Source organism: Astatotilapia calliptera, chromosome 8 (assembly GCF_900246225.1).
Source record: "Astatotilapia calliptera chromosome 8, fAstCal1.2, whole genome shotgun sequence".
NCBI classification, from domain to species: Eukaryota; Metazoa; Chordata; class Actinopteri; order Cichliformes; family Cichlidae; genus Astatotilapia; species Astatotilapia calliptera.
This window is the reverse complement of record NC_039309.1, coordinates 2,415,087-2,437,349: the sequence shown is the minus strand read 5'-3', so window position 1 is coordinate 2,437,349 and position 22,263 is coordinate 2,415,087. Positions and strand designations below refer to the sequence as shown.

The following is a 22,263-nucleotide window of genomic DNA, read 5'->3' as shown; positions in this document are numbered from 1 at the left end:
TGTTTTTTTTGCAGACTGGGTGGGCTCAGCCTCGTCCATGTGATTGTGAATGTTTCCTGTTGTTTTCCCTCTTAGTCTTTACATCACTTCCTGTGTTGTTTTGAATGTTAGACCCTCACGTGGCTTCGTTTTGATTTTTACGTTTGTTACCTTTCCTGTTACCGTTACTAAACTGAGATCACCTGTGCCGTCTCTGTGGAGTCTTCTCTTGTGCTTTCTGCCATCTCCTTGAGTTTTGTTTCCAGTTGTCGCGTGTGTGTGTGTGTGTGTGTGTGTGTGTGTGTGTGTGTGTGTGTGTGTGTGTGTGTGTGTGTGTGTGTGTGTGTGTGTGTGTGTGTGTGTGTGTTGGAGGACTTTGGAGGATCCGTAAAGGTTGGATTAAACCAAGTACTGGTAAAGATCTAAAAATAAGAACAGCCCCCCTCCTCCTACCTGGTTAATGAGCGTTCATTCTAATGATTTATCTTCAGTTTGCTGCAGTTTAGTCTGAAAACTGTATTTTATTTGTATATTGTGTAGAGAAAAGCACAAACAAAGACGAGAGTTGAAAATCCTCATCCACAATCATAAAGTGTAATTACTGCCCTGAAAAAGAGAAATACATGCTTGCATATTTTCCCACTTGGCTCTAGTGTCTGTTTTTTGTTTGTTTGTTTGTTTTAACTTTAATATAAAAATAAAATAATTATTTCATCTCTTGTGCTGCTCACCAAACTGAAAAATGAGCCTCTCGGCTCCACGTCGTTCCCCTGTCTTAAAGTAGCTTCACTGAAAGTTTTAACTTTGGAGTAAAATGTGTGTAGATGATGGAGACGGTTACACTGCTTCACTTTTTCCTCTTTTGACATTGCTGTCAATCATTTGCCTTCTTGCTACAAATGCAATGCATAAATAATTGGAGGGAAATGTTCTTCTAAATAAAATCTATTTGCTGGCAGCAGGTGGTGGGAAATAAAATCTGAGAATGTGGTGACCCAGTGAGAGTCCCAGCCGCTATAAAGCCTTTCTGAGATTAATAGGTCAAGCAAGAAGCCAGACTTTATGGTCCCAGCTCTCAGAAGCTGCTAAATCCCCAAATAAAGCAGCTGCTTTTTCTGGTATATATATTTTTTTCCCACCCAGCTTGAGCTCTGGGACTCGCAGCCCTGGACTCCTGGTTGATTACCTGCCAGCGAGAGGCGGGGGCTTGATAAACTTAGCCGCTCCAATACATTGTTTTTGCATCAGTGGTGAATAAATGGTTTTTGGCTGCTGGCTGGTGTGAAGTTCCCACCTTGTACGTGGCGTAGAAATGTTTGCAAATATGCTGGAAAGGTCAGCCAAGCCACACATTAATTTTCCAACTTAAACAGGATTCCCACATTTCTGTGGCCTTTATTAACCGTTCAGCTTATTCATAAAATTCAATAATCCAACAAAGTTTGTAAGCCGTTCTGTGGAGCAAATGGATATCAATAAACTGTGGTTTAAATGCCAAGAAATACTGTGACAGCACGTTTTTAAGGCATTTATGTAATACTGGTCGATACCCAGCTTTCATGCATGTGAGATGGTATCGTGAGCGTCATGTCTCGATTATAATCGTCATTCCTCATTAAAGCTTGCAGAGGCCAGATTGTTGCTGGAACAGCAAGCCTGTCAGATTAAAATGCATTTGTTCTTAGACTGCATTCACCTGACAGTCATGTATATAAAATCTTTATTGTCCCAGGAGACAAATTTGCTTTCAGTCTGCACAGTTTTGTCTCACCAGGCAGACCGCCAAGGCAGAAGGAAAGAAGCTCCTGCCAAAGAGAGGCTGTCCTCCAATTTAAAGTGGAGTATGTGAGGACAGATGGACGCCGGGATTTTTGAAACGAGTGCGGATTGCAGGGGTGATTTGTGCAACTCACTATAGCAGGTGTTAAACATGCGACGGCTCTTTTGTTGCGGTTTTAGGACTCGAGTGTAGGCAGACGAAAGAGTTTGCAGGCGGTGCATGTATGGCAGGACATATGTTTGCTTTTGTTGGGAACAGCATGGCGAAGAAGCAGGAAACAGGATGGGTGGAGTTACACTGGAGGAGGTTTGTGCTGTGAGAGAGATGAAAATAACCCGTAAGATGCAATTCACCTGTTCATTAATAAAGTAATCCGCACAGCTGTTTAGTGAACAGTCATAATTTAAAGTTGAATATCCTCAGTCTGATGTAGTGAACCGAACATTTGGATCAGGGTTGGTGGAAACTTCAAATCGTGTCTTTACAAATGTCAAATGTCTTCAATTGTCCTGATTCAGGACACACAGCCTTGAAACGTGCTTGCAGAGCGATTCATAGAACTGGTGCCGACTTAATATGAGCAGGAGCCGTGACATCTCAGGCCTCAGTGCAGCGACGGTTAAAGCAAACTTTAATGAAACATCTGAGCTGAACGGCGCGCACGTCTGTGTTTGAACAGGGGCTTATAACGGCAGACATGAAAGACTCGAGCGCCTTTGGAGCTTTTCTGGTTTCACATGTGGCTCAGCTGCTTGGATTCCCAATTTTAAAAAGTTATCAGCACATCTTGGACCCACACATCTTTAAACTTGCGTTTCCCCACATGCTAGCTGCTGAGTCTGTTACAGATCTGAGACAAGGCGTTCGTTATCTTGCCCAAGAACACTTGGACATGCAGCCTGGAAGACTGAGATTGAACCACGGATCCCCTGGTTAGTACCTCCTAAGGCCTCGGCCACACAGGACTGGAGATCAGTTGGCAGCAGCTATGCTTGGGAAAAATGTGTATTCCTGAACTGATTGCTTTCTGTTATCAAGTCACAAAGAGGGAGCTGAGCCTTAAACAGAGCAGCAAGCTGCTCCCCTGGAGTTTGCATTGAACGTGTTGATTTGTTTGCAGGTAGTTAAAGTCGCTAGCTACCAGCCGAGCGGCCCTTTGCTGCGTGTCTTCCCTCACACTCTCCCTGCTTTGCTGTCCTCTCGTCACTCTCTAGTAAACTGGAACGTAAAAAGGCTTCAATCATTGGTCCATTCCAGAAGCAACAATCTGTTGGACTTGATCAATCCCAGGGCTCCTCCCATTTTACCACCATTGCCCTCCACACTCTCTGAAGGGAAAATGATCAACCAAAAAACCAACAAAACTCAGGAAACACAGTGGAAGTGTGACGAGCTAACAGCTATTTACTGTTAGCTTGATTAAAACTCCCATCACCTGCATCTTTTTCTCACAGCAGTGATGAATCCTCTGCTGGTTTCTGTCACTTCCACAGCTGGTCCGTCACATTATTGTGTCCCCAGAAACACTCAGGCAAAAACTCCCCAGGAACACGGAGAGGCTGACCAAGGACCAGCTCAGCCGGAGAAACCCCGAGGTCCTCCTTTACTGAGCTGCGCAATCCCACGGAAGATGGTCAACCCAGTTGCCACCCGCTATGTAGGCAGTTGGCAACAGTGAGAAGGAAAACCACCCTTTTAACAGGAAGAAGCCTACATATGTGAATAATCTTCAGAACATGCGGTCATACTTTACTCTTTAAGCTCCACTCTTCAGTCACCCGGCTGCTTATTACTGCGTCAGCCCCACTTTCTGCCACCAAAAACTGCCGAGTCAGCAACTCTAAAATCTGCCCTTTGTAATTGGGATCAAAGAGTTTTGAGGCTCATTAATCAGCCTTCAACTCTTTGTTGTGTTTCTTCGACTTTAGATTGATTGCACTTCACCGAGTGTTTGGTCTGCACTAATGTTTAGGTGCTGTCTAACTCCCCGGCAGATGATCGTGTTCGCTGTTTTCTTTATCAGTCAGAGGTTTTAAAGGGGACATGAAACGCGACACAAGGCTAATTTACACCACTGAGCCCTGCTCTCATAACCTGACATGGTGTGAAGCTGGATTTAAGAAAGAAGAGCTTAAAGTTTCAAAACACGTTTAGCGCCATCTTCTGTCAGTGTGGAACGTGACATCATGTGGTTGGTTGGTTGGGGCTGTTGGGATTAAATAATTTGCAGTGCTTCAATAATGCTATGCTTTTTATTAACCGACTTGCATTCGTTTATGTTAGCTAAGCAATGGCAGAACCGATAATATAGAGGAAAATAACGACACTAAAACTAAAAATCACTGTAATGGGACCTTTAATGGTGTGGCTGGTGTTTAGTGGGGGAGTCGTGTGTTTTAGCCTGTTGGATGAACTTGCCCTTTAATTGTGCCAGTTTCCTTGCAGCAGACAGTGGCAGAGAGCCTGGGAGGTTTGACTGTGAGCTCACAGAGAGACCCGTGGGTCTACAGTCCACCTCCTCTCCCCTTGGCACTCATTATTAATTAAACTTGTTGAAGTTTGAGGCTCACCAGTTTGCTGTGGCTGCGAGCAGAAATATAAACCTCACATCAATCCCCCCACCGTGTCTCTGACAAGCCTCATTCTTAATTGAAAACGCCCGACTGACTGCAATTTCAAAAGTGGATGATTGATTGATCAAGCCCAGAAGCTAGACAGCGTCCCCTGCGAGGAAGGCCTTCAAATCCACAGTGAGGCTGAGCAGAGTTCATTTGGATACTCGGAGAGATGAATGAGCACAAGCAGTCTGGCAAATTGAATTCTCACTCGTAGGCAGGAATTTCTTAATTGTGCGTGACAAATTTCCCAAACAGAATCTGGAAAGTTTCATCAGCCCGTCCATTTGTCTACCAGTCTGCCCCTCTCTAGGCCTATCGGTCCATTTCTGCCCTCGATCCGCTCGCATAGATGTTTAAAACCGGACAGAAGCTCATTTTATACATGTTTATTATTCATTTTCTCACCACGATTTCCCCTTTGGCTTTTTCATAAAATGAAATGCATGCATCATCTCAACGATGGGGCTCGTGAGCGTCGTGCAGTAAAACACTCCACCCAGATCCTGAAGTCTTTCTCAGCTGCAGCAGCTGTTGATATCTACTATCAGACCCCGCTACTGGTTTGATAGCTGGAGGCTCTACCTCCCATTTTACTTTTAAAAAAACAGAGGAAGCGCAAGTAAACCGACAGTCTGAGAGAGAAGAGCTCTACTGAGGTCTTTAAGATATGTGGTCTGATTACTTGATAACTTGTGCTTGTATGTGAGGAGACGGATTCAAGGACACGATTGAAATCAACTGTAGCGCTTTTGGGATTTTAGTGGTTTGTTTGCATCATCGATGTTGTGTAAGAAAGGAGTTCTTGTTTTGGGGGGTTTCAGGTGGCTGAACATGGTCTGCTCTTTAGCATCATTCTTGTCTCTTCAAAAAACGGAACAGGGGAAGTAGGGGTGGGCGATATATCGAATATACTCGATGTATCGCGAGTTGTTCCGCATGCGATAGTTAAAATGGCTCTCAGTTGCCATGGCAATATTAAGCCATCTACATGTAATTTACTGTAAGTATTTTTTCCCACACGCTGCGAATACATCATTAATAACCCCTCCCAACCTGAAAATGTTCTACCTGGTGCACTGCGCTGAGCATGTGTGTTTATATGCTATCAGAGAGGGGAAAATATGGCGACGGCAGGAGTTTCAGACGAGCAAGAGTAAGAGACTCGCTGTTTGGATGTCGAACTAAATGCAAAACAAAGGGTAGCAGTACCCTGAAATTATTCCACTTGTAACGGCAGTCTGGCGATGAAGGAGCAGCTAGTAGGTCCAGCGGGCGTGTGGTGTGGAGGTTAGCCGGATAGCTCGAAGCCAGTCAGTTAAATCAAACAGCGTTACATCGGTAAGGTTTCTCCTGAGAACAGAACACGAGCAGCATGTAATAGCTGCCGCTGTACTCACACACCCACTAGGAGACAACAGTAGGGCAACCCCCCACCTAGTGGTGCTATAACACCATAAGGGTTATTAAACACTGCATAATTAAAACAGTCTTAAACTGCCTATCAACATCTCCCCACACACCAAAGAAAACGTTAATTAAACCAGCGGTGCCACCCGTGACTGCTCTAGATCAGTCGTTTTTTTTAGTCACTATCTAGATTTTATTTCTGTAATTTGAGTTCATCACATTTTATATTTTATACATTTTTATATCTTACAAGTAGCAAAGAACACCTTTTTTATTTTTATTTTTTTTTATTTCAATCGTTTTATTTTGTCTCGTGAATTCTTTCTTGATGTATTTTTGTTTGTTTGTTAAAGGTCTGCTGTTGACCACAGCGAGAGACTTGCTGTCACAGTAATTGATGGTTAAAAATTGGTTAAAATAAAACATTTTATTCAGATTTTCTTGTATTTGAAGCAGGAAAAAAATACTGAATAGTTGACATAAATGAGTGTACCCGTGCAGTTTTAGGCACTATATGGTTAAAAATAACATTTATTTTTCAAGGATATTTAAACATATTGTGATTTGTATCATGTATTGCGATATAGCCCCCCCGCCCAAAAAAAAAATCTTGATATTAGGTTTTTCTCATATTGTCCGGGCCTAGGGTAGCAGCTCCGACGTCTTTGTCCAAAGTCCGGCATGAACTCAGATTGTTGTTCTGTCCCCCCATCGTGGATATGACTGAAGAAACGATAAACCACGTGTAATTCTTTGATTAGTAGCTGTCATGAGAATGCTTAGCACATTCATACCTTACAGTAATTACAGTATGGCGCTTCTTTGGTGATGGTATACACAACACTGTTAGTGACTGCAGGAGTTCAGTGGTTTGTACTGATAAAGGACCGGAGACCATGTGTTCTAGCTGACAGGAAATTTGAATACTGATTTTTGCTGAGATATTTTTTTTTTTTCCTGTGGAGATAATAAAATGATATTTTGGTGGTATTTTCAGTAGAGCAGTGTTTGAGTCCTTAACCTGTTTACACTTCCTGTTTCTACCTGTCCAGGTGCGATATTTGAGGAGAATGCAGTGCAGGATGATCAGGTGTTCCAGCTCGCCGTGTCTGACCTCAGTCTGAACGACGACATCCTGCAGAGTGAGAAGATCACACACTCGATTAAACTCATCGCGCCCAACAACCCTTTCCAGGCGGTGCAGGAAGGTAAGGCCGCTGCTGTGTTTACGTCACGTGATGGCGGTAGTGTCAGATGATTTTCGACCGCAGTGCTTTCTGCAGTTTCCTGCTTTCCTTGCTTCTTACACTCCTGCCTTGGACTGTTAATCTTTAGATTGTGCGGGTGCCGCCTCTCGCTGAGGTATCCTCACAGCTAATGACCCAGGTATCAACCTCCTAAATGCTGTTTAAATCACGGCAGCTGCAGCCGCTCTGCCAGAGCTCTCAGAGGACGCTGTTTGTCTTTCATGCAGCTCCACAGAGCCCGTCCTTTGCCTCTTCTTTCCTGTTTCTCAGGGTTTCCTCTGAGATTCATTCTCTCAGTCTTCTCTCTCTCCCTCGCTGTTTTCCCTGCAGAGGAAGCTAGGGGGAAGCACTGAGCCCAGCTGCACAGACGGCCTCTCAGCTTTGAGAGGAGCTCGTGTGGCTGTGAACACATTTGTTTATGTGTACGCTCGTGGCTGCAGAAAAGGCCGTGATGATGTGGATGATGAAGCTCAGACTGGAGGATGCTGATTGTTTTGCTGCAGTTAATGACGATGATGTTGATGCTGGTGATGAGACGACTGTTGTGACGATAATGGATATAACTGGTATTGATAATGATGCTGATGAATGTTACGATGGTGCTGATTATAATGTGAGTGTCGAGGATGAGGATCCCTGCAGTGATTAGGATGACGATGATTAAGGGGTATTAATATGTGCGGGGGGGGGAGGTGACGCCGTCGCAGACACGAAAGAGGATGAAAGCGTGGTGCTTATGTTGGTATTGCCGTTCGAGGATGATGGTGATGATGCACTTGTTGCAGCCGGTGTTCATTTCGACACAATTTCTTTCTGAAAATATCTCAAGTTCAGCTTCGGTTTTCTTTATTTGCACCCACAGGTAGATCTGGTTTGCAGCAGGTAAGTCATCCATCCTCAAATGCACATTTTTCAAAGCGACACAAACAACAGATAAGTGTATTACAACACAGCGCTGGGGAAAATTGCTTCCACATCATGTAAGATATATAAAAGCTGCGATTTGTTCATCTGAGTGGTGGCTGCTGGAACAAAGCTGTTGTTATACTCTGAACTGCTCAGCACTTTGGGACTTAAAAGCTTTTGTCCAGATGGAAGAAACCAAATCTCAGCGGAGTTGGCAAACAGTGATGAAGTCCTGAAGTGAAACCGAATATCTGCTGTAGTCGTGCCGTGAACAGGGATGTTGGGTTAAGCTGTCCGATCAGCTGATCAGCTTCAGCATCTATTAATTTGACTGAATGAGTTTCTGCTCTTTACAGATGAGGATCCAAACTGTGACACTGAGAAAACAGGACAAAGCAGATTCAGTAGAAGCTCGATAGAATAAAAATGCATAAGCAATGCAAAGAGTTTCTAAGTTTACCTCCACAGACTCATACCAGACACATTTAGGTATGAAAATGATCCAACAGTACATGTAAGCACGGGTAAAATCCTGATTTTGTTCCAGTTGTGGCTGCTGTCAAAAATCAAGCCTCGTCTCGATTGCTGCAGCTTGATTTGTATCAGTTAGCCGGGCCTCCATTGCTCAGTCACAGTAAGAGTGCAAGTTTAGCAGATTGTTTACGAGCATTTTAAAATCCTTTTAGTTTTAAGTCTCGCAGGCCAGAGCGTAAAAGATGAAAGACGTGTGTTTCATCTTTTGCGCTCTGCGCTGTGACCGTGCAGCGCTTCAGCCCTGTTGTTGTGCTTTAAGTTTTATGGTGTGAACGTTTCTGTCCGCACTTTCACATCGTCCATCATAACTTTGGGATGCATCAGCTCATTGCTGTGAGAAATGGACCTCGGTGCTCTGATGTGCGTGGTCTAACCTCCCACGCCTGAAAATCATGTCACAACAGCGTGCATTTGTCTCCGCTGCAAATTAACATCAGCGAAATCACTTTAGCGCCCGTCGCAGCGCTGGAAAGCAGGTGACTAGCTCAGATGGTGATGAACACCTTCACATTAATCAGCTGTAAGACTAGCTCGGATTTAATTGGTCATTTCCTCCAGAAAGCTCATCAGAGTCAGTCAGACCACACAGAACCGAGCTGTCACCTTAATTAGCTTTGTGTTTTCAAGTGGAACTTGAAAAATGTGGACTTCTTCCTTGTGTCAGGGAAACGAGGTGCAGTAGAGGTAAATATAATAGAGAAAATATGGCGTTGAACTTGTTCACTTGAAAGCCTGGACCAGAAGATTTGGATCAGGTGCAAACAGGTGTTTCAGAGGAGCTGCGGTAAAACTGTCAGTTTTGCTCCTGAAGATGGTTAACGGTGGAAAATGAGGGTAGATAAATCTCCCCAGGCTGCATACGCCCTGTAATTTTTAATTAACAGAAATCTAATTACAATATTAATAGCATTTTGATTGTGCTGTGAAGTGCACTCGTATTACTGAGTTGACACCACTCTCTCAGGCGGCACCTGATGCTAGCACGGTGATGGTGACTGGAAACAACAGCATGTTGACTTTTGACTCTTCTGTCACGGATGTAAATAAATCCTTTACAGCACAAAGGACTCCCTGAAGCAAAATGTCAAGTGGAAACAGCCCCGATTAAATCACCCTGAGAGCAGATGTTGGGAATTTGTTTGCACTGGATTTGTTCTTTCTGCACACCACAAGGTGGTGTTTGTAGGTGGTGCTGTGTCTATTCAGTCGTGGTGCACATCTCTGCTCTTGAATGCAATAAAAAATAATAAAGTTCCTCTTCTGCTTTTTGGCATCAGATTTTCTCGTGTTTGAGTTTGGCACCAAACTGGATTTTATTTCATTTCATTATTTAGTGCGCTTTGTTGTTTGTGCCAAAATATTCTCCTTTAGAAACATTAACCCTGCAGACAGAAAGTACAGTTTCCCAGTGTGAATGTTTAAATGATGAATAATTAATAAGTAAATAATTCCCGAGATTTCCATGCAGAGGTCTCAAATATAATGTGATGACCTCGTCATAATAATCAATATATGGAAAACAGGAGTCAGAGCTTGTTCAGTATTCAGTGAAAGTTTGGAAAGCTGAAAATATTCTCACCGAATCCTGCAGTCGAAATAATTCAGCCGTATGAAAACGTACTTTTAAACTTACAGGAACAAAACATTTTGATATTTATTGACATCATGTTCAGTGACTCAGACACACAGGAGAGCTCATTAGCATGATATCAGGTGGTGTGTCCTTGTGCATTTTAATGGCTGTGACATGGCGCGCATGAATATGTATGTGTGTGTTTGCATCAGTGCTGCCCTCTCAAAGGGCACGGAGTCGGGTCTCGAGTGGACGGGAGCCACTCACGTTTGTCTGAATCAGATCCGTGTCAGCTCAGCGTGAGACCTCCTGCTCTTTGTTAGAGACGACACAAACACTCATTTTATTTCCTCTGCCAGCTCATCTCATCCTCTGACCCGACAACAGCAGCACAGCAGAGAGCCGTGCTTACATCTGGGAGGAAGGCTTATTTATTAAAAATAAATGGATAATGGCAGTAGTAATAGTTTTAATAGTAGTAAAATCATCTATCATGCTGTACATGCATCTTGTTTTGTTTTCTAGATAACGGCCTCAATAGAAGCCAGAAGTATTAAATTAGATGATCTCTATCGTTTTTAGCTGAGACAACTGCAGGAAGTAAAGCATCTAAGGACAGGAAAATGAGGGAGGGGGGGCAAAGAAACCAGGGACATTAGAAACCGAGGGAGGGAGAAAGTAAAGAGGATGAGTGGGAGACGGGGGAATGATGGTTCAGATGAAGAACAATTAAAGAGGGACAAAAAGGAAGAAGGTATTATCAACGTGTGTGTGTGTGTGTGTGTGTGTGTGTGTGTGTGTGTGCGTGTGTGCGTGTGTGTGTGTGTGTGTGTGAGAGAGAGAAAGTGGCGGGGGGTGGTCAGTGTAAGTTTTTGTGTTGTCAGCTGACTTAGAGCCCCGTCACCTTTATTATTTCTTCTCAGTTTGTGTGCGTTTGTCCTTTAATGTGTAAGATGAGACCTTTGGCCTTTCACGTGAGCCGGGTTTACTTCCTCACTTAATAAAAATATCCCTCTGAATAGAACCAGTCACACAATAGGAGAAACCCAGTGAGCCAGCATGTGTTGGCATCATGAAAGAGGAATAAAGGAAGACATCCGTGTGAATGTAAATGTACTTATTATATTTATCTCTCTATGTGTGATCAAACTACTATGATGTTATAAAACAAGCTGCGCAGTTCTAGACATGCGGATCACTTTTTAAGCCTGTGCAACCTGTGAAGCTAGTGTCAGCTGTTACATTACGACTCCAGCCCTTCACCTTCTTGCTCCAAAAACCCTTCATAGCTGAAACGCTAATGGTGAAGCTTCAAAATGCGATCATCTTGTACCATCGATGGTAGTAGTGTAAGCTAACAGTCTTTGGTTTTCTGCCTCTGAATCCAGCAGCTTTTCTTAGCGTGTTTTTAACTTTGCCACAAAGTCAGTCAGAGTGAGTTCACTTTACAGGAACGTGCTTTCATTCTCATCATGGCTGGTGTGGAAAACCTTTTCTTTACATCTGTGCTGTTTGCAGCTTGATGAGCGTCTGTCTGTGGTGACATCTGAGGTGCTCTCCCAGTGAGAGTGACTGGGAACAGGGAGAACCTAGCATGGCTGAAGACTCTCAGACGAAGCTGAAACTACAGCAAGTAAACTGGATGAATAATACCAGTTCATTATTTTCCCCACATTATGTCTGTTTTCACTCTAATATTGTCAGGTGCCAACAAATGACCAAATCCGAGGTTTTGGTACTGGATCCAAACTTTAGACAAACTTGATTTTTGGTAGATTGTTGCCAAACATGATCAGATTATCTGCTCATAGACTATGGAGTCGTCACATTACAAGAATGCGACTGATTGACAGAAGCAAAGTCTGAAATAGAAGTCCAATATTACAGAGAAGTATCTTCATGATCAAAACCTCACTGCTGTAGAGAAACTGTGAGAAAACGTCAGTGGATTTAAATGCAAGTATAAATCTATACATCCAACAAGAGTGCGTCTCCTGCAGACAACCCTCGGGCTCTCTCCTGTCGTGCATCCATCCATCCACTGCTCCTCTCATTAACTGCTCTTTCTCACAGAGATTGTCGTAATCAGCCTGTTTACTCTGATAGGAGCGGCTCTTCATCCGCACTCGCAGATACGCAACACTTTAATGCTATCGACAAACCCCCCAAAGGAAAATCTCCCTGAATCCATCTGTCAAACCAATCCGCTCGGATTACACGCCTCGAGTTTTTCAACAAAGACGCCAAGACAGAGAGCTGTTTCTCCACCGACGCTAATCCTTTTAACTCGTATCAGCTGCGTTTTCACTGAAGACGCCTCGTTATCCCGCACGCGTTTGGCTTTGGCAACGACGCGGCGGTGACGCCGGGCGGCCCGGGCCTCTCTGACCCGCCGTCTGTAATGTGATGAACTTTTCAATGCTGCTCACTAATTCTTTAATTGGCTTTTCAATTCAAACAAATTAGGCTAATTGTCTTATTATGATCTGTCCGACTCGGCTCAATAACTGTATAATTGGAAGAGAAATGACTCGACCTGGGAAGTCAGTGATGGAATTTGATGCTTGAGTTTGGCTTTATTCTCAGTTTTCTTCTGTATTGTTGTTTGCACTCGTTTCTCCGTTCACATATTTCTGTTTCCTGTTTGTCTGCACCCTTTCTCTTACTCAGTTTCTTTTTTTAAATTCTTCATTTAATGCTTCTTTGGTCTCGTTGGTTCTTAATTGCCTCTGAAGTCCTTTGTGCCTTTTACAGTTTTAATTATTTGTCTTCTATTGGGTGCTTCCTCTTTGCATTATTAAAGTTATTTTGTTATTATTATTTTTACAGTGCTTCTGTTCGTTGTGGTTACTCCTTAATGTCTCCTACTACAGCCAAACAGTTTTTTCAAACACGCCTCCTACACCAGCGGTCCCCGACTCCCGGAGCACGAACCGGTACCGGTCGATGAGCCGTTTGGTACTGGGCTGCAAGAGTTGAGGCTCAGGTGTGAAATTTATGGTTTTCAGGGGTTTTATCGTTAATAATAATAATAATAATAATAATGGATACTTTATTGATCCCCATGGGGAAATTACTTGTTTTTTCTCTGCATTTGACCCATTCACTCAGTGAAGCAGTGGGCAGCCCACTAAGCAGGCGCCCGGGGAGCAGTGTGTAGGGACGGTACCTTGCTCAGCGGTACCTCAGGGTAGCCGTTAAGTGGATTCGAACCGCCGACCTTCCGATCATGGGGCGACCACTTTACCTACTGAGCTATCCCTGCCCAACAACTTAACTCGGTTTCCCTGGGTCTTTTCCAGTGTTGTAGTTTTGTGTCTTATTTTGAAAGAAATATTTAGATGTTACCATAGCGACCAGAGAGCCTTAAGGGGCAGAGAGGAGGATGTTACTCTCAATGTTGTTGGCGCATTTCAGGAGGACGCTAATAAAGTTGCACAGTAAATTCCCGTTTATTATATTTACAGAATACCAGTTTTTGTCTTGGTCGTATCATTTTATTTAGTTGTATTTGTCTGCGACACCTTAACAGCTGTTCCAGGAAAATATTGCGTTTCAGAACTTATATTAGTGACGCGTGGACACACACACGCTCTGTTGTTATAAACCGAAATTTGTTTACTTGCTTATTAACTTAGTTGCTTAGTTAAGGTGTGTGTGTGTGTGTGTGTGTGTGTGTGTGTGTGTGTGTGTGTGTGTGTGTGTGTCTGCCTGCATTGGTTTGAGTGGCAGCTCCTGCTGTTGGATCCCAGCAGACAAATTGGTCTCATCTGTCCCACAGCAGCAGGTTCACACTCAGCCAAGGTTGATCAAGATCAGACGTGTTAGCTTGTGTGCAGCAGGTGGGACTGTGATCAGAGAAACTGGGTTAAAAATGTAAATTGGTTTTATTCTCCATGTTTCTGTTGGATTTGGAGCAGGTTTTTGGAGCAGGTTTTTGCAGCCGTCTGTTGGCCGCTGAACTCCGCTGGTGAGTTCTGTCAGTTTCGATTCTTACAGCAGAGCACCGCCTCTCACCCGAGGTTGGATCATGTTCGTATTTGTGCTGTAAAAGGATCAGAACCAGCTCCTCTGCAGGTTCTGCTGAGCGGCTCTCCAGCTCACAGCAGATCCCTGAAGCAGAATAACTACAGTCGCCAGCTGCAGTGCAAGATGGAGGAGTTCATGCATGTCCAACTGTGGGAGGAGACGTTTCAGCAACACCTGAACATTAACAATGAGAAAAGATTGTTTGCAAATATGTTGCAGATGGCATAGAAAATTAAAACGGGGAAAATGCTTTTTTACTCGAGCACTGAGTGCTATACAACATGCCTCATTCACTCACATTTGTAGAAGCTACCTTCTATCTAATGAGCTTTCTCACATTCACACAATGAGGAACATCTGGAGGACCTTGGGTTTAGTATCTTGCACAAGGATACTTTAGCGTGCAAACTGGAGCAGCGGGGAATCAAACCACCAACCTTCTGATTAGTAGCTCTGCCTGCTGAGTTACAGTCACCACACATACACGTGAGAGCCCATGACATTTGCTCAGGTCACTAGTATGAGCAGAGATGCTGATTGCGTTGGTTTTTAATGCGACTTTGTGAAATGGCACAAACAGAGTTAGAGGTGAGGTGGTTGGGTGTGTGCACAGGAGGGATGGTGGATTAGAGCTGCCAGAGGAAAAGACGAAGACCACAGAAGATTTGTGGATGTAGTGAAGGAGGACATGCTGAGGGTTGGTGTGACAGAGGAGGATGCTGGGATAGGAGGAGATGTAGGCAGATGATCCGCTGTGGCGACCCCTGAAACGAGCAGCCGTAAGTAGAAGCCTTAAACTGGTGCTATGGTCTGTAAGCTCACAGGCTGCTAAGTGCCAAGACTTTCTCTAGAATAGCTTGTTGTTTTTAACCCTATCTGATATTTTTGGATGAAATGGAAGGCCAGGCTGACACGCTGGACTTCAAAAAAGGTTTTGTGGCTTTATGTCAGCCAGCTTTCACAGTCTAGTGTGGAGGCAGCACAGTGATGGCCAAAGACACAGAATGTAACGACTGCATGTCACTGTATCGACCATGTATTGTGCTATCCATGGTTACAATGCATGCATAACAATAGTTAAAGCATGCATGAGGACTGAGCACTGCATGAAGTCTGCATTGTGCCTAACATAAAGCAGAGTTAAAGGGTATGCACACAGCCTAGAAACATAAGCAGCAGGAGCAAATTGTTAGGTATGCATGCTGCAGTGAAGGCATCTGACAGGGACAAGCATAACCTATAAGCATGCACGATAATTCTTCAAAATTGCTTAAAAAAAATCTTTTTCTAGCCGTAGCATTCGCCCCGGTGTTTACGGCCTGAAACATGTTGTCTGTAATACAATATTTAACATCTGAAGCCGAGCCGGCAGCATTTTCTCGAAGATAACTCGGCCCCTAAAGGATGATGTAAGCTGTGTTTTCATGTCATGCACTCAGCATCTGTGCTAACTTCTCACGCTCGTTGCATCTTGCTGTTGATAAGTATGGATCTACAATGCCGCTAATCTGAACTGTCAATTCACTCTGTGGTCTCTGTGCATCCAGACCAACAGCTCTGATGTTTGCTGTTTTTCTAAGCCAGACAGCAGTCGGTAATCACTTCACTCTCTGATCCGTCCTTGTTAGATGTCAGTGATCCAGCAACAAGGGGATTTGAAGGCCAGACCTACTTTTTTAAACTGTAGCCCCCAGTAGATGCACTGAGCTTTAATTATGGCAATAACATCGTTACATTTACTGTGTTAATTTAACCTTATTTATTCTGCATGTGTGGGGTTGGACCAGCACATTATTACCTTTTATTCGCTCACCTCAAGGTTTATGCAGCTGCTGATTGACGCTGCAGATAAAATGCTACCATTTGTGTGCCAAAACGTGGTCTGAGCAGATGCCTGTCGTCCAGAATTGTTCAAATTTGGAGAATAACATTTTCACTGGTTGATTCCAACTTGGTTTGGTTGTAACCATGTACGTCTGTGTAGGTTCTCAGTCATTCAGGTCATGTAATCTAAGGAGCTTGGAAAGAAACGCTGCTGGATTCCTGTAGGTTTCTTGAAGACTTTTAATCTGAGAAGCTTCTTCAGTTCTAAAATCAAATGCTGGAGAGTCCCAGGTATTCAAGCCCTAGTGGGAGTGTCCCATAAGAGGGTCGTTGACCCACTTGCCTGACCACATGAGCCAAGGTGTGTAAAAGGGTGTGGGTTTCAGGTGAAACCATTGTCAGACCTTGCCTCACCCTATCATGTGACTTATTGAGATCAACTGACCCAAGATGTGACTGAGACGTTAAGGTATCTGGGAATGATCTCAAAACTGCATCATAGCTCTCAGATAGTTGGTGTCATAAGCCCCGCCCTCTGTTCAAAGACGCTCGTTCACAGTGGTCATAGATGCCTTCTTTCACTCCTTTTTCAAACCTTTCTTTGGTGGTTTGATGAAAGCCCAGTTGGGATAACCAGCTTTCTTTACGTGTGGGTGTGTGTGTTTTCCCTTCAGGCATTTTCTGCCCGGTGTTGTAGGGCCCTGATTACTCCAAGTTTGTGTACTGGAGGGTGATGGGAATGAAAGCGCAGGTACTGGTCTGTGTTTGTGGGCTTCAGGTAAACTGTTGAGGCTTCCATTCACAGCGCACACGCACAGTCCAGAAATGGCAAACTGTTATCCTTTGGGTCTTCACTGGTGAACTTTGTTTCTATCCACTGAGTTTATGTAAACACTGAAGGCTTCTACTTCTTCAGTTCTGAAGAAGGTGTGATTCTTGTACTTGTACCAGTGGCTATAGGTGCTGTCCCTGTGAAAGAGCCAAGAGCCTCACTTTCCACTTTGTCCATGCAAAGGTTGGCTACGATGGGTGACACCGGGGAGCCCATGGCACATCCATGTTTTTGTCTGTGGAAACCTTCGTTGTATTTAAAATATAAGGTGGTAAATCAGAGGTCTAACAGTGTGCAGATCTGATCAGGGGTGAGGCTGGTTCAGTTTTCTAAGGAGCTGTCTTCTTGTTGTTGTTGTTGTTGTTGTTGTTTGACAGTCTCCACTCCTCAGTTGTAGGTATGCAAGTGAAGAGTGAGACCAGTGAAAAATAATGAATACCCAAACGGTAGGAACACCAGAGTTTTACACCAACTCTAAAAATACTTTTTAAGTCAGAATTTCAGAAATGTTCTCATCTTCCATGTTGTATTGAGGAGGTGGCGTGATACCAAGAGGCAAGATTGAAGATGAGGAAGGATGGAAAAAATCCACAAGGACAGTGATTTGAAGCAGAGGCCCAAGGCCGAGCTGCAATTCCTCCTTCACTGCCTCCCACACATGGCCGTGGTTAACGGTTGCAACGTTTGTTAGCTGTCTGAGCACCTCAGATAGTGTTTATGTAACTTTACCCTCTTTTTAAGGATTTTCTTTTTTAAAAAGGCTAACGCTGTAATAACTAAATGATTACTTAATTAACAGTTGCCAAAGAATGTCATCAGTGATTAGCTGACTCTGTGTTAGGCTGTCACAGAGTCTAAGAAAGAGAAAAATTCTCCACCCAAGTCATCAAAAGTACAACAGCCCTTCACACTGAAGCCTTTTAACCAGCAGTGTGATAGAAATGTAATTCTAAGGGGGGACATTTTTTACAAAATAGTGTTTTGGGGCAATGAGCAAACTTCTCAAGTAGTTTTTTTTTTTTTCCAAAAATTGACAAGCAGTTCCAAACATCCATTTTTCATGTCCCTGTAGAGAACTGAAATTTAGATAATGGTACAAAATAGCTTCACAAATAAAAGCCAGAGACAAGTGTCTCAGAAAACACACGACAGCTCATCTGACCAGGGAATGCCTCGGGATCCTCCAGGAGGAACAGGAAACTGTTATGATTTGAAATAGTCTGCTGCAAACTTCAGAAGTGGAAGATAATGGATCATCCATTTGGATTTTATTAACGCATAAAGTTTGGTGCAGGGCTACTTGGTGCTGATGCAGAGAGCTGGAGCTGCTCTTCAACTCACCTAAGTTTGGTCACTGAACTCCAACTCTGCATGATTTGTCATCTGGATGCTTTTTGGAAGATTTATGTGACACATATTGAGAATTCTGAAGTTCTGCAAATGTAATAAATTCTTTATTCTATTTGCAATAATTTGCAAGGAAGGATCCAAACACGACACCCTCAGACAGTCAGAATAGAGGAAAACCCCAAAAATTAACACGTTCTGACAAAGACTGGAGGAAACTGGAGCTACACGCACACACGTCAGGTATTCAAATCGTGTGGGGACATCTAATTGACATATTGCTTCACCAGCCCCTTACCCTAACCATGAAAAATGAATGCCTGACCCCGACCCTAATCCTAAACCTAACTCAGTTGTAACCCTGACAGTAAAACCACATTTTGAGTCTCAAAAATGCCTTCAAATTTGTGGGGACTGGGATTTTGGTCCCCAAAAGTAAAGTAAACTTCTGATTTATGGTCCCCACAAAGATATGAATGCACGTACACGCACAAAATCAGGACTAATCATGAGTGGGAAACTTTAAACAAGATAAAAGAAATGAATCGAGGTCAACGAGAAAAGGGAAGGAAAACTGATTTGATATACAAACACAAAAACTAGAATAAAGTCAAAGTAATTTAGACTGAATTATGCTGTGTATCATGAACACATTTAAAATGTTGTACAGTAACCGCAGCTATAATTTTAGAGTATGAAGTGTGTGATCTACATAAAATCCTCCTCCTTGTTTTTTCATGTAAAAATATCACTGCACTGTTTTATTATGCAATAGATTTTCCTGCAGGAGAGCACATATTAGGCACAAAAGTCTATAAGAATGCTTTTACTGACCTTATTCATTAGATCAATTACCCATAACGTGACTGAGCTATATTAAATACAGGTTTTTTTGCCATTCTTTCCTACTGTGAGATTCACAGCAGGATGGTGACTATTTTTTCTTCTCCCACGAAGGAGCTCACACTGGCTTCATGTCACCTTACCATAATAACAGTTTGAGAGAGGATAATGCTTTAGCAGTATTCGGTTTACTCTCGGTAGACTTTCTGCACGGGGAAAAGCCAGATGTGGTCACAGAGCAAGTCTCGCTTCTGTGGTGGCAAAAAGCGTTTTCAAGTTCATGCATACTGATGAGCTCGGCTGAATAACACGAGGAGGCTGACATTTAAAACAAAAGGTGCTCACGTCAGATCTTTCTCTTTTAAAGCCAATCTGAAGGAGAAGATACCCACGATGTTAAAGAGATCATCTAAAGTTCCCCGAAGGTCGTTTGATGTAGTTAATACCGTTTTTGATAATGTTATCAAAAGCGTCCTGCGGTTCCATGACACGGAAATCCTTTTAAACTCTTGACAGTGCTGTGCGATAATTTTTTTTTTTTTTTAAAGCTTTTTTTGTCATCAGTGTTAAATTTGAATTTAAAGCCAACGCCCACTAAAAACACAGCACATAAAGCCAGAGGTGAATATTTCATAAACGTTAATGCGTTTCTCATTTAAACTATAACAGGTTTGTATGCAAAGGTCTTAAAATGGGCCATAAATCCTTTTCTAGCCTGTAATGGCTCCACTTTGATTCTAACAATCATTTTGTGGGAGATGGAGACACGTTTACAGCAGCCGAAATCTCATTTATGGAATGAAAGTCGTCAAAGTGAACAGAGCCATTCCAGCAGTTAGTTCTGTCTCCGAAAACACAGCCCAAGAGAAACCGAAGGCTTCCGCAGAAACACCCAAACTGGCTTCATTAGCATTCCGTGCTCTGCTTTCACATGGCAATTACTCACCATTAGCTTGTTTTTGTAGTTTATCAATGGCACAATATAATAACAGCTAAATTATCCTTGATTCAAAGTGCCATCTGTTTATTCTGTGATGGAGGCTTTTACTCTGCAGCTAGCTGGTTGTTATTAATCTCCAGGGACTCCTCAAGAGTCAGATCTGCAACTTGCCCTCCCCTGAGTGAGTTCGACTTTCTGCAGGGCGAGAAAGCAAGTAAAGAACGGATGATGTCGCTCGGCTGCTTGCATCCTGTCAGTTTGTCTCCGTTTTGGCTGAACTTCTTTCTGCCTACCTCTGTTTCCCCCTCTTTCTCCTAAAGCTCAATCAAACCTGTCAACCTCCTTGCTTCTGCAGTTTGTCACGCCCCTTCACTCTCACTGTATTTGCAGAGATTTCAGCTCACATTTGGGAAGAGTGCCCTAAAATCTGTTTCCTGATGTCTTACTCCTGCAGTTATCGGTTTGATTGTGTTGTAGATTTGGCCACAAATTTGCTCTTTTTGCATAGAAACACAGGACCGGGCTAACCCACCTGCTATCTTAGCCTCGTTCAGCTAAAGCTAACTCTACACCAGTTGAAAAAACTACTGCCAACAGGCATCCATCAGACTTTAGCACAGATATATTCTGAGTTCTGGGTATGAATGCAAACATGTACCCTTTATTCAGTTATTAGAAGTTTGTGCAATGGAAAGTAGTTAGTGGATTCATCCCTCAACATCCCCCAGGCCACTGGCAACCCAGCTAGGGTTTGATATTGGTTGTATACTAGGGTTGGACGATATGTAAACATTTTCCAACAAACAATTGTCAGTCCAATAATCAACGATGGGCAATATATTCGTGCATGCGCAGACTTTTTGATGGGCGGAGCAATGTAATCATGCACTGACTGATTTGTGCGTTTACAACACAGAAGTCCAAACATAGATGAACGAACTTCCCCCCCCAAAAATTAACACGTTGATGCGGTGTTGAATGCGATTACGATTTTTAACTCAACCCATCTAGAGCGCACAATGAACAAACTTTGAACCAACAGCCAGAGACATTTCTGGGATTTTGAGTCAGTCTGTGCTCCAGATGGGTTAATTGTTAATCGTGTTAGTCGTGATGATGACGCGTTAACGCTGACAGCACTAAAAAAATTAAGTCACCAATTTGGGATTTCTTTGGCTTTAAACCAAATATAAAAGAGGTAAACCTAAGGATGTAACCAAAGCGGTGTGCTGCTTGTGCAGACGTATAGTGTGAGCAAAGTACTCAAACACGACTAACTTGCATGAGCATGCACGTGTCCACTATCTGGCTGAGTATGCTAGGCTATCACCAGCTTCTGCAGCTCCATCAACAAGCATATGGGCGCACTCTGAGGTGGGGGCATTTGCTCGCAGATGAAGAGGGTGTTTCTGTTGACTGCTTCTATTAGCTCCATCATTATTAGCAAACTTACTCATGGGTGAATAAATAAATCACCCTTGAAACAACAATTGACGATTGGACGAATATATTGGAGCCCATCTCCCAACCCTATTTAGGTTTTTTTTTTAAATAAAATAAAAAAAGTCTTGATGCATCAAAAGGAAGTGAAAAATACAAGTCAAAAGACTGATAGGAGGTAAAAATCATGTCACATGACCAACCAGAAAGCCGTAAACACTAAATGCACACGTTTTCATAAAGTCAGTGGATTCCATACTGACAGCACTCGACAGTGACGAGCTTAAAAGGAGTCAGTCAGCTGCTGAGTAGAAGCTGCACGTTCAAGTAAAACCCAAAAGAAAATTATTAGAAATGGTCCTCTTGACTTTTTCTTGAATGAATAATGAATGGGGTTCGACTTCATCCATGTTTTATGTCTGTTTGAGCTTCAAGCTCCCAAAATGCCAGTTTCTTTGATACTTACACAAATCTTTTCATGACACCACATTGTGAATACGCTTATTTTCCCACATAGCTTCTCATGTTTTATTGTGCAGATTCTTTGTAAATGGGCCTCTCCATTATCTCCGCGTGGTTCCTCCTCCAGTCTGTGACTACAGTTTGGTCCAATACCATTGCTCCATAAACTCTGTTCTGTCAATAGCAATAGCCGTAATGGCCTGTCCTAAACTGCCCAACTCACTCATACGTGGGGAATTTACATCAAGCCGCCGTAAGACCGCAGGATCTGCAATGGGCTCATATTTTCTGTTCGTCAAAGCTAACTGGAGATGGGCTGACAGCAGTAAGAGCTTCAGTGGTATCATAGATCAGTAGTGGGCCATCTGCTTGTCATTTCTGATTGGGGACATAAATGTAACGCTCTGTCTTTTAAAGTCGCCGGTGACCGAGGATATTCAGATGGGAATGTCCAGGAGTTTGTACAGAGGTGAGGAAAGAAAGCAACGCTGCCAAATGGGGA

The 22,263-nt window shown here is 43.1% G+C and overlaps 1 protein-coding gene across 1 annotated transcript in view; it reads left to right on the top strand.

Moving 5' to 3' along the window:
• LOC113027960 (glutamate receptor ionotropic, delta-1-like) overlaps window positions 1-22,263 on the top strand; it is a 377,744-nt gene that overhangs the window by 12,244 nt on the left and 343,237 nt on the right. Inside the window, exon 2 of the mRNA XM_026177827.1 lies at window positions 6,837-6,992. Coding sequence (XP_026033612.1) covers window positions 6,837-6,992 — 156 coding nt within the window. The remainder of the gene's footprint in view (window positions 1-6,836; window positions 6,993-22,263) is intronic.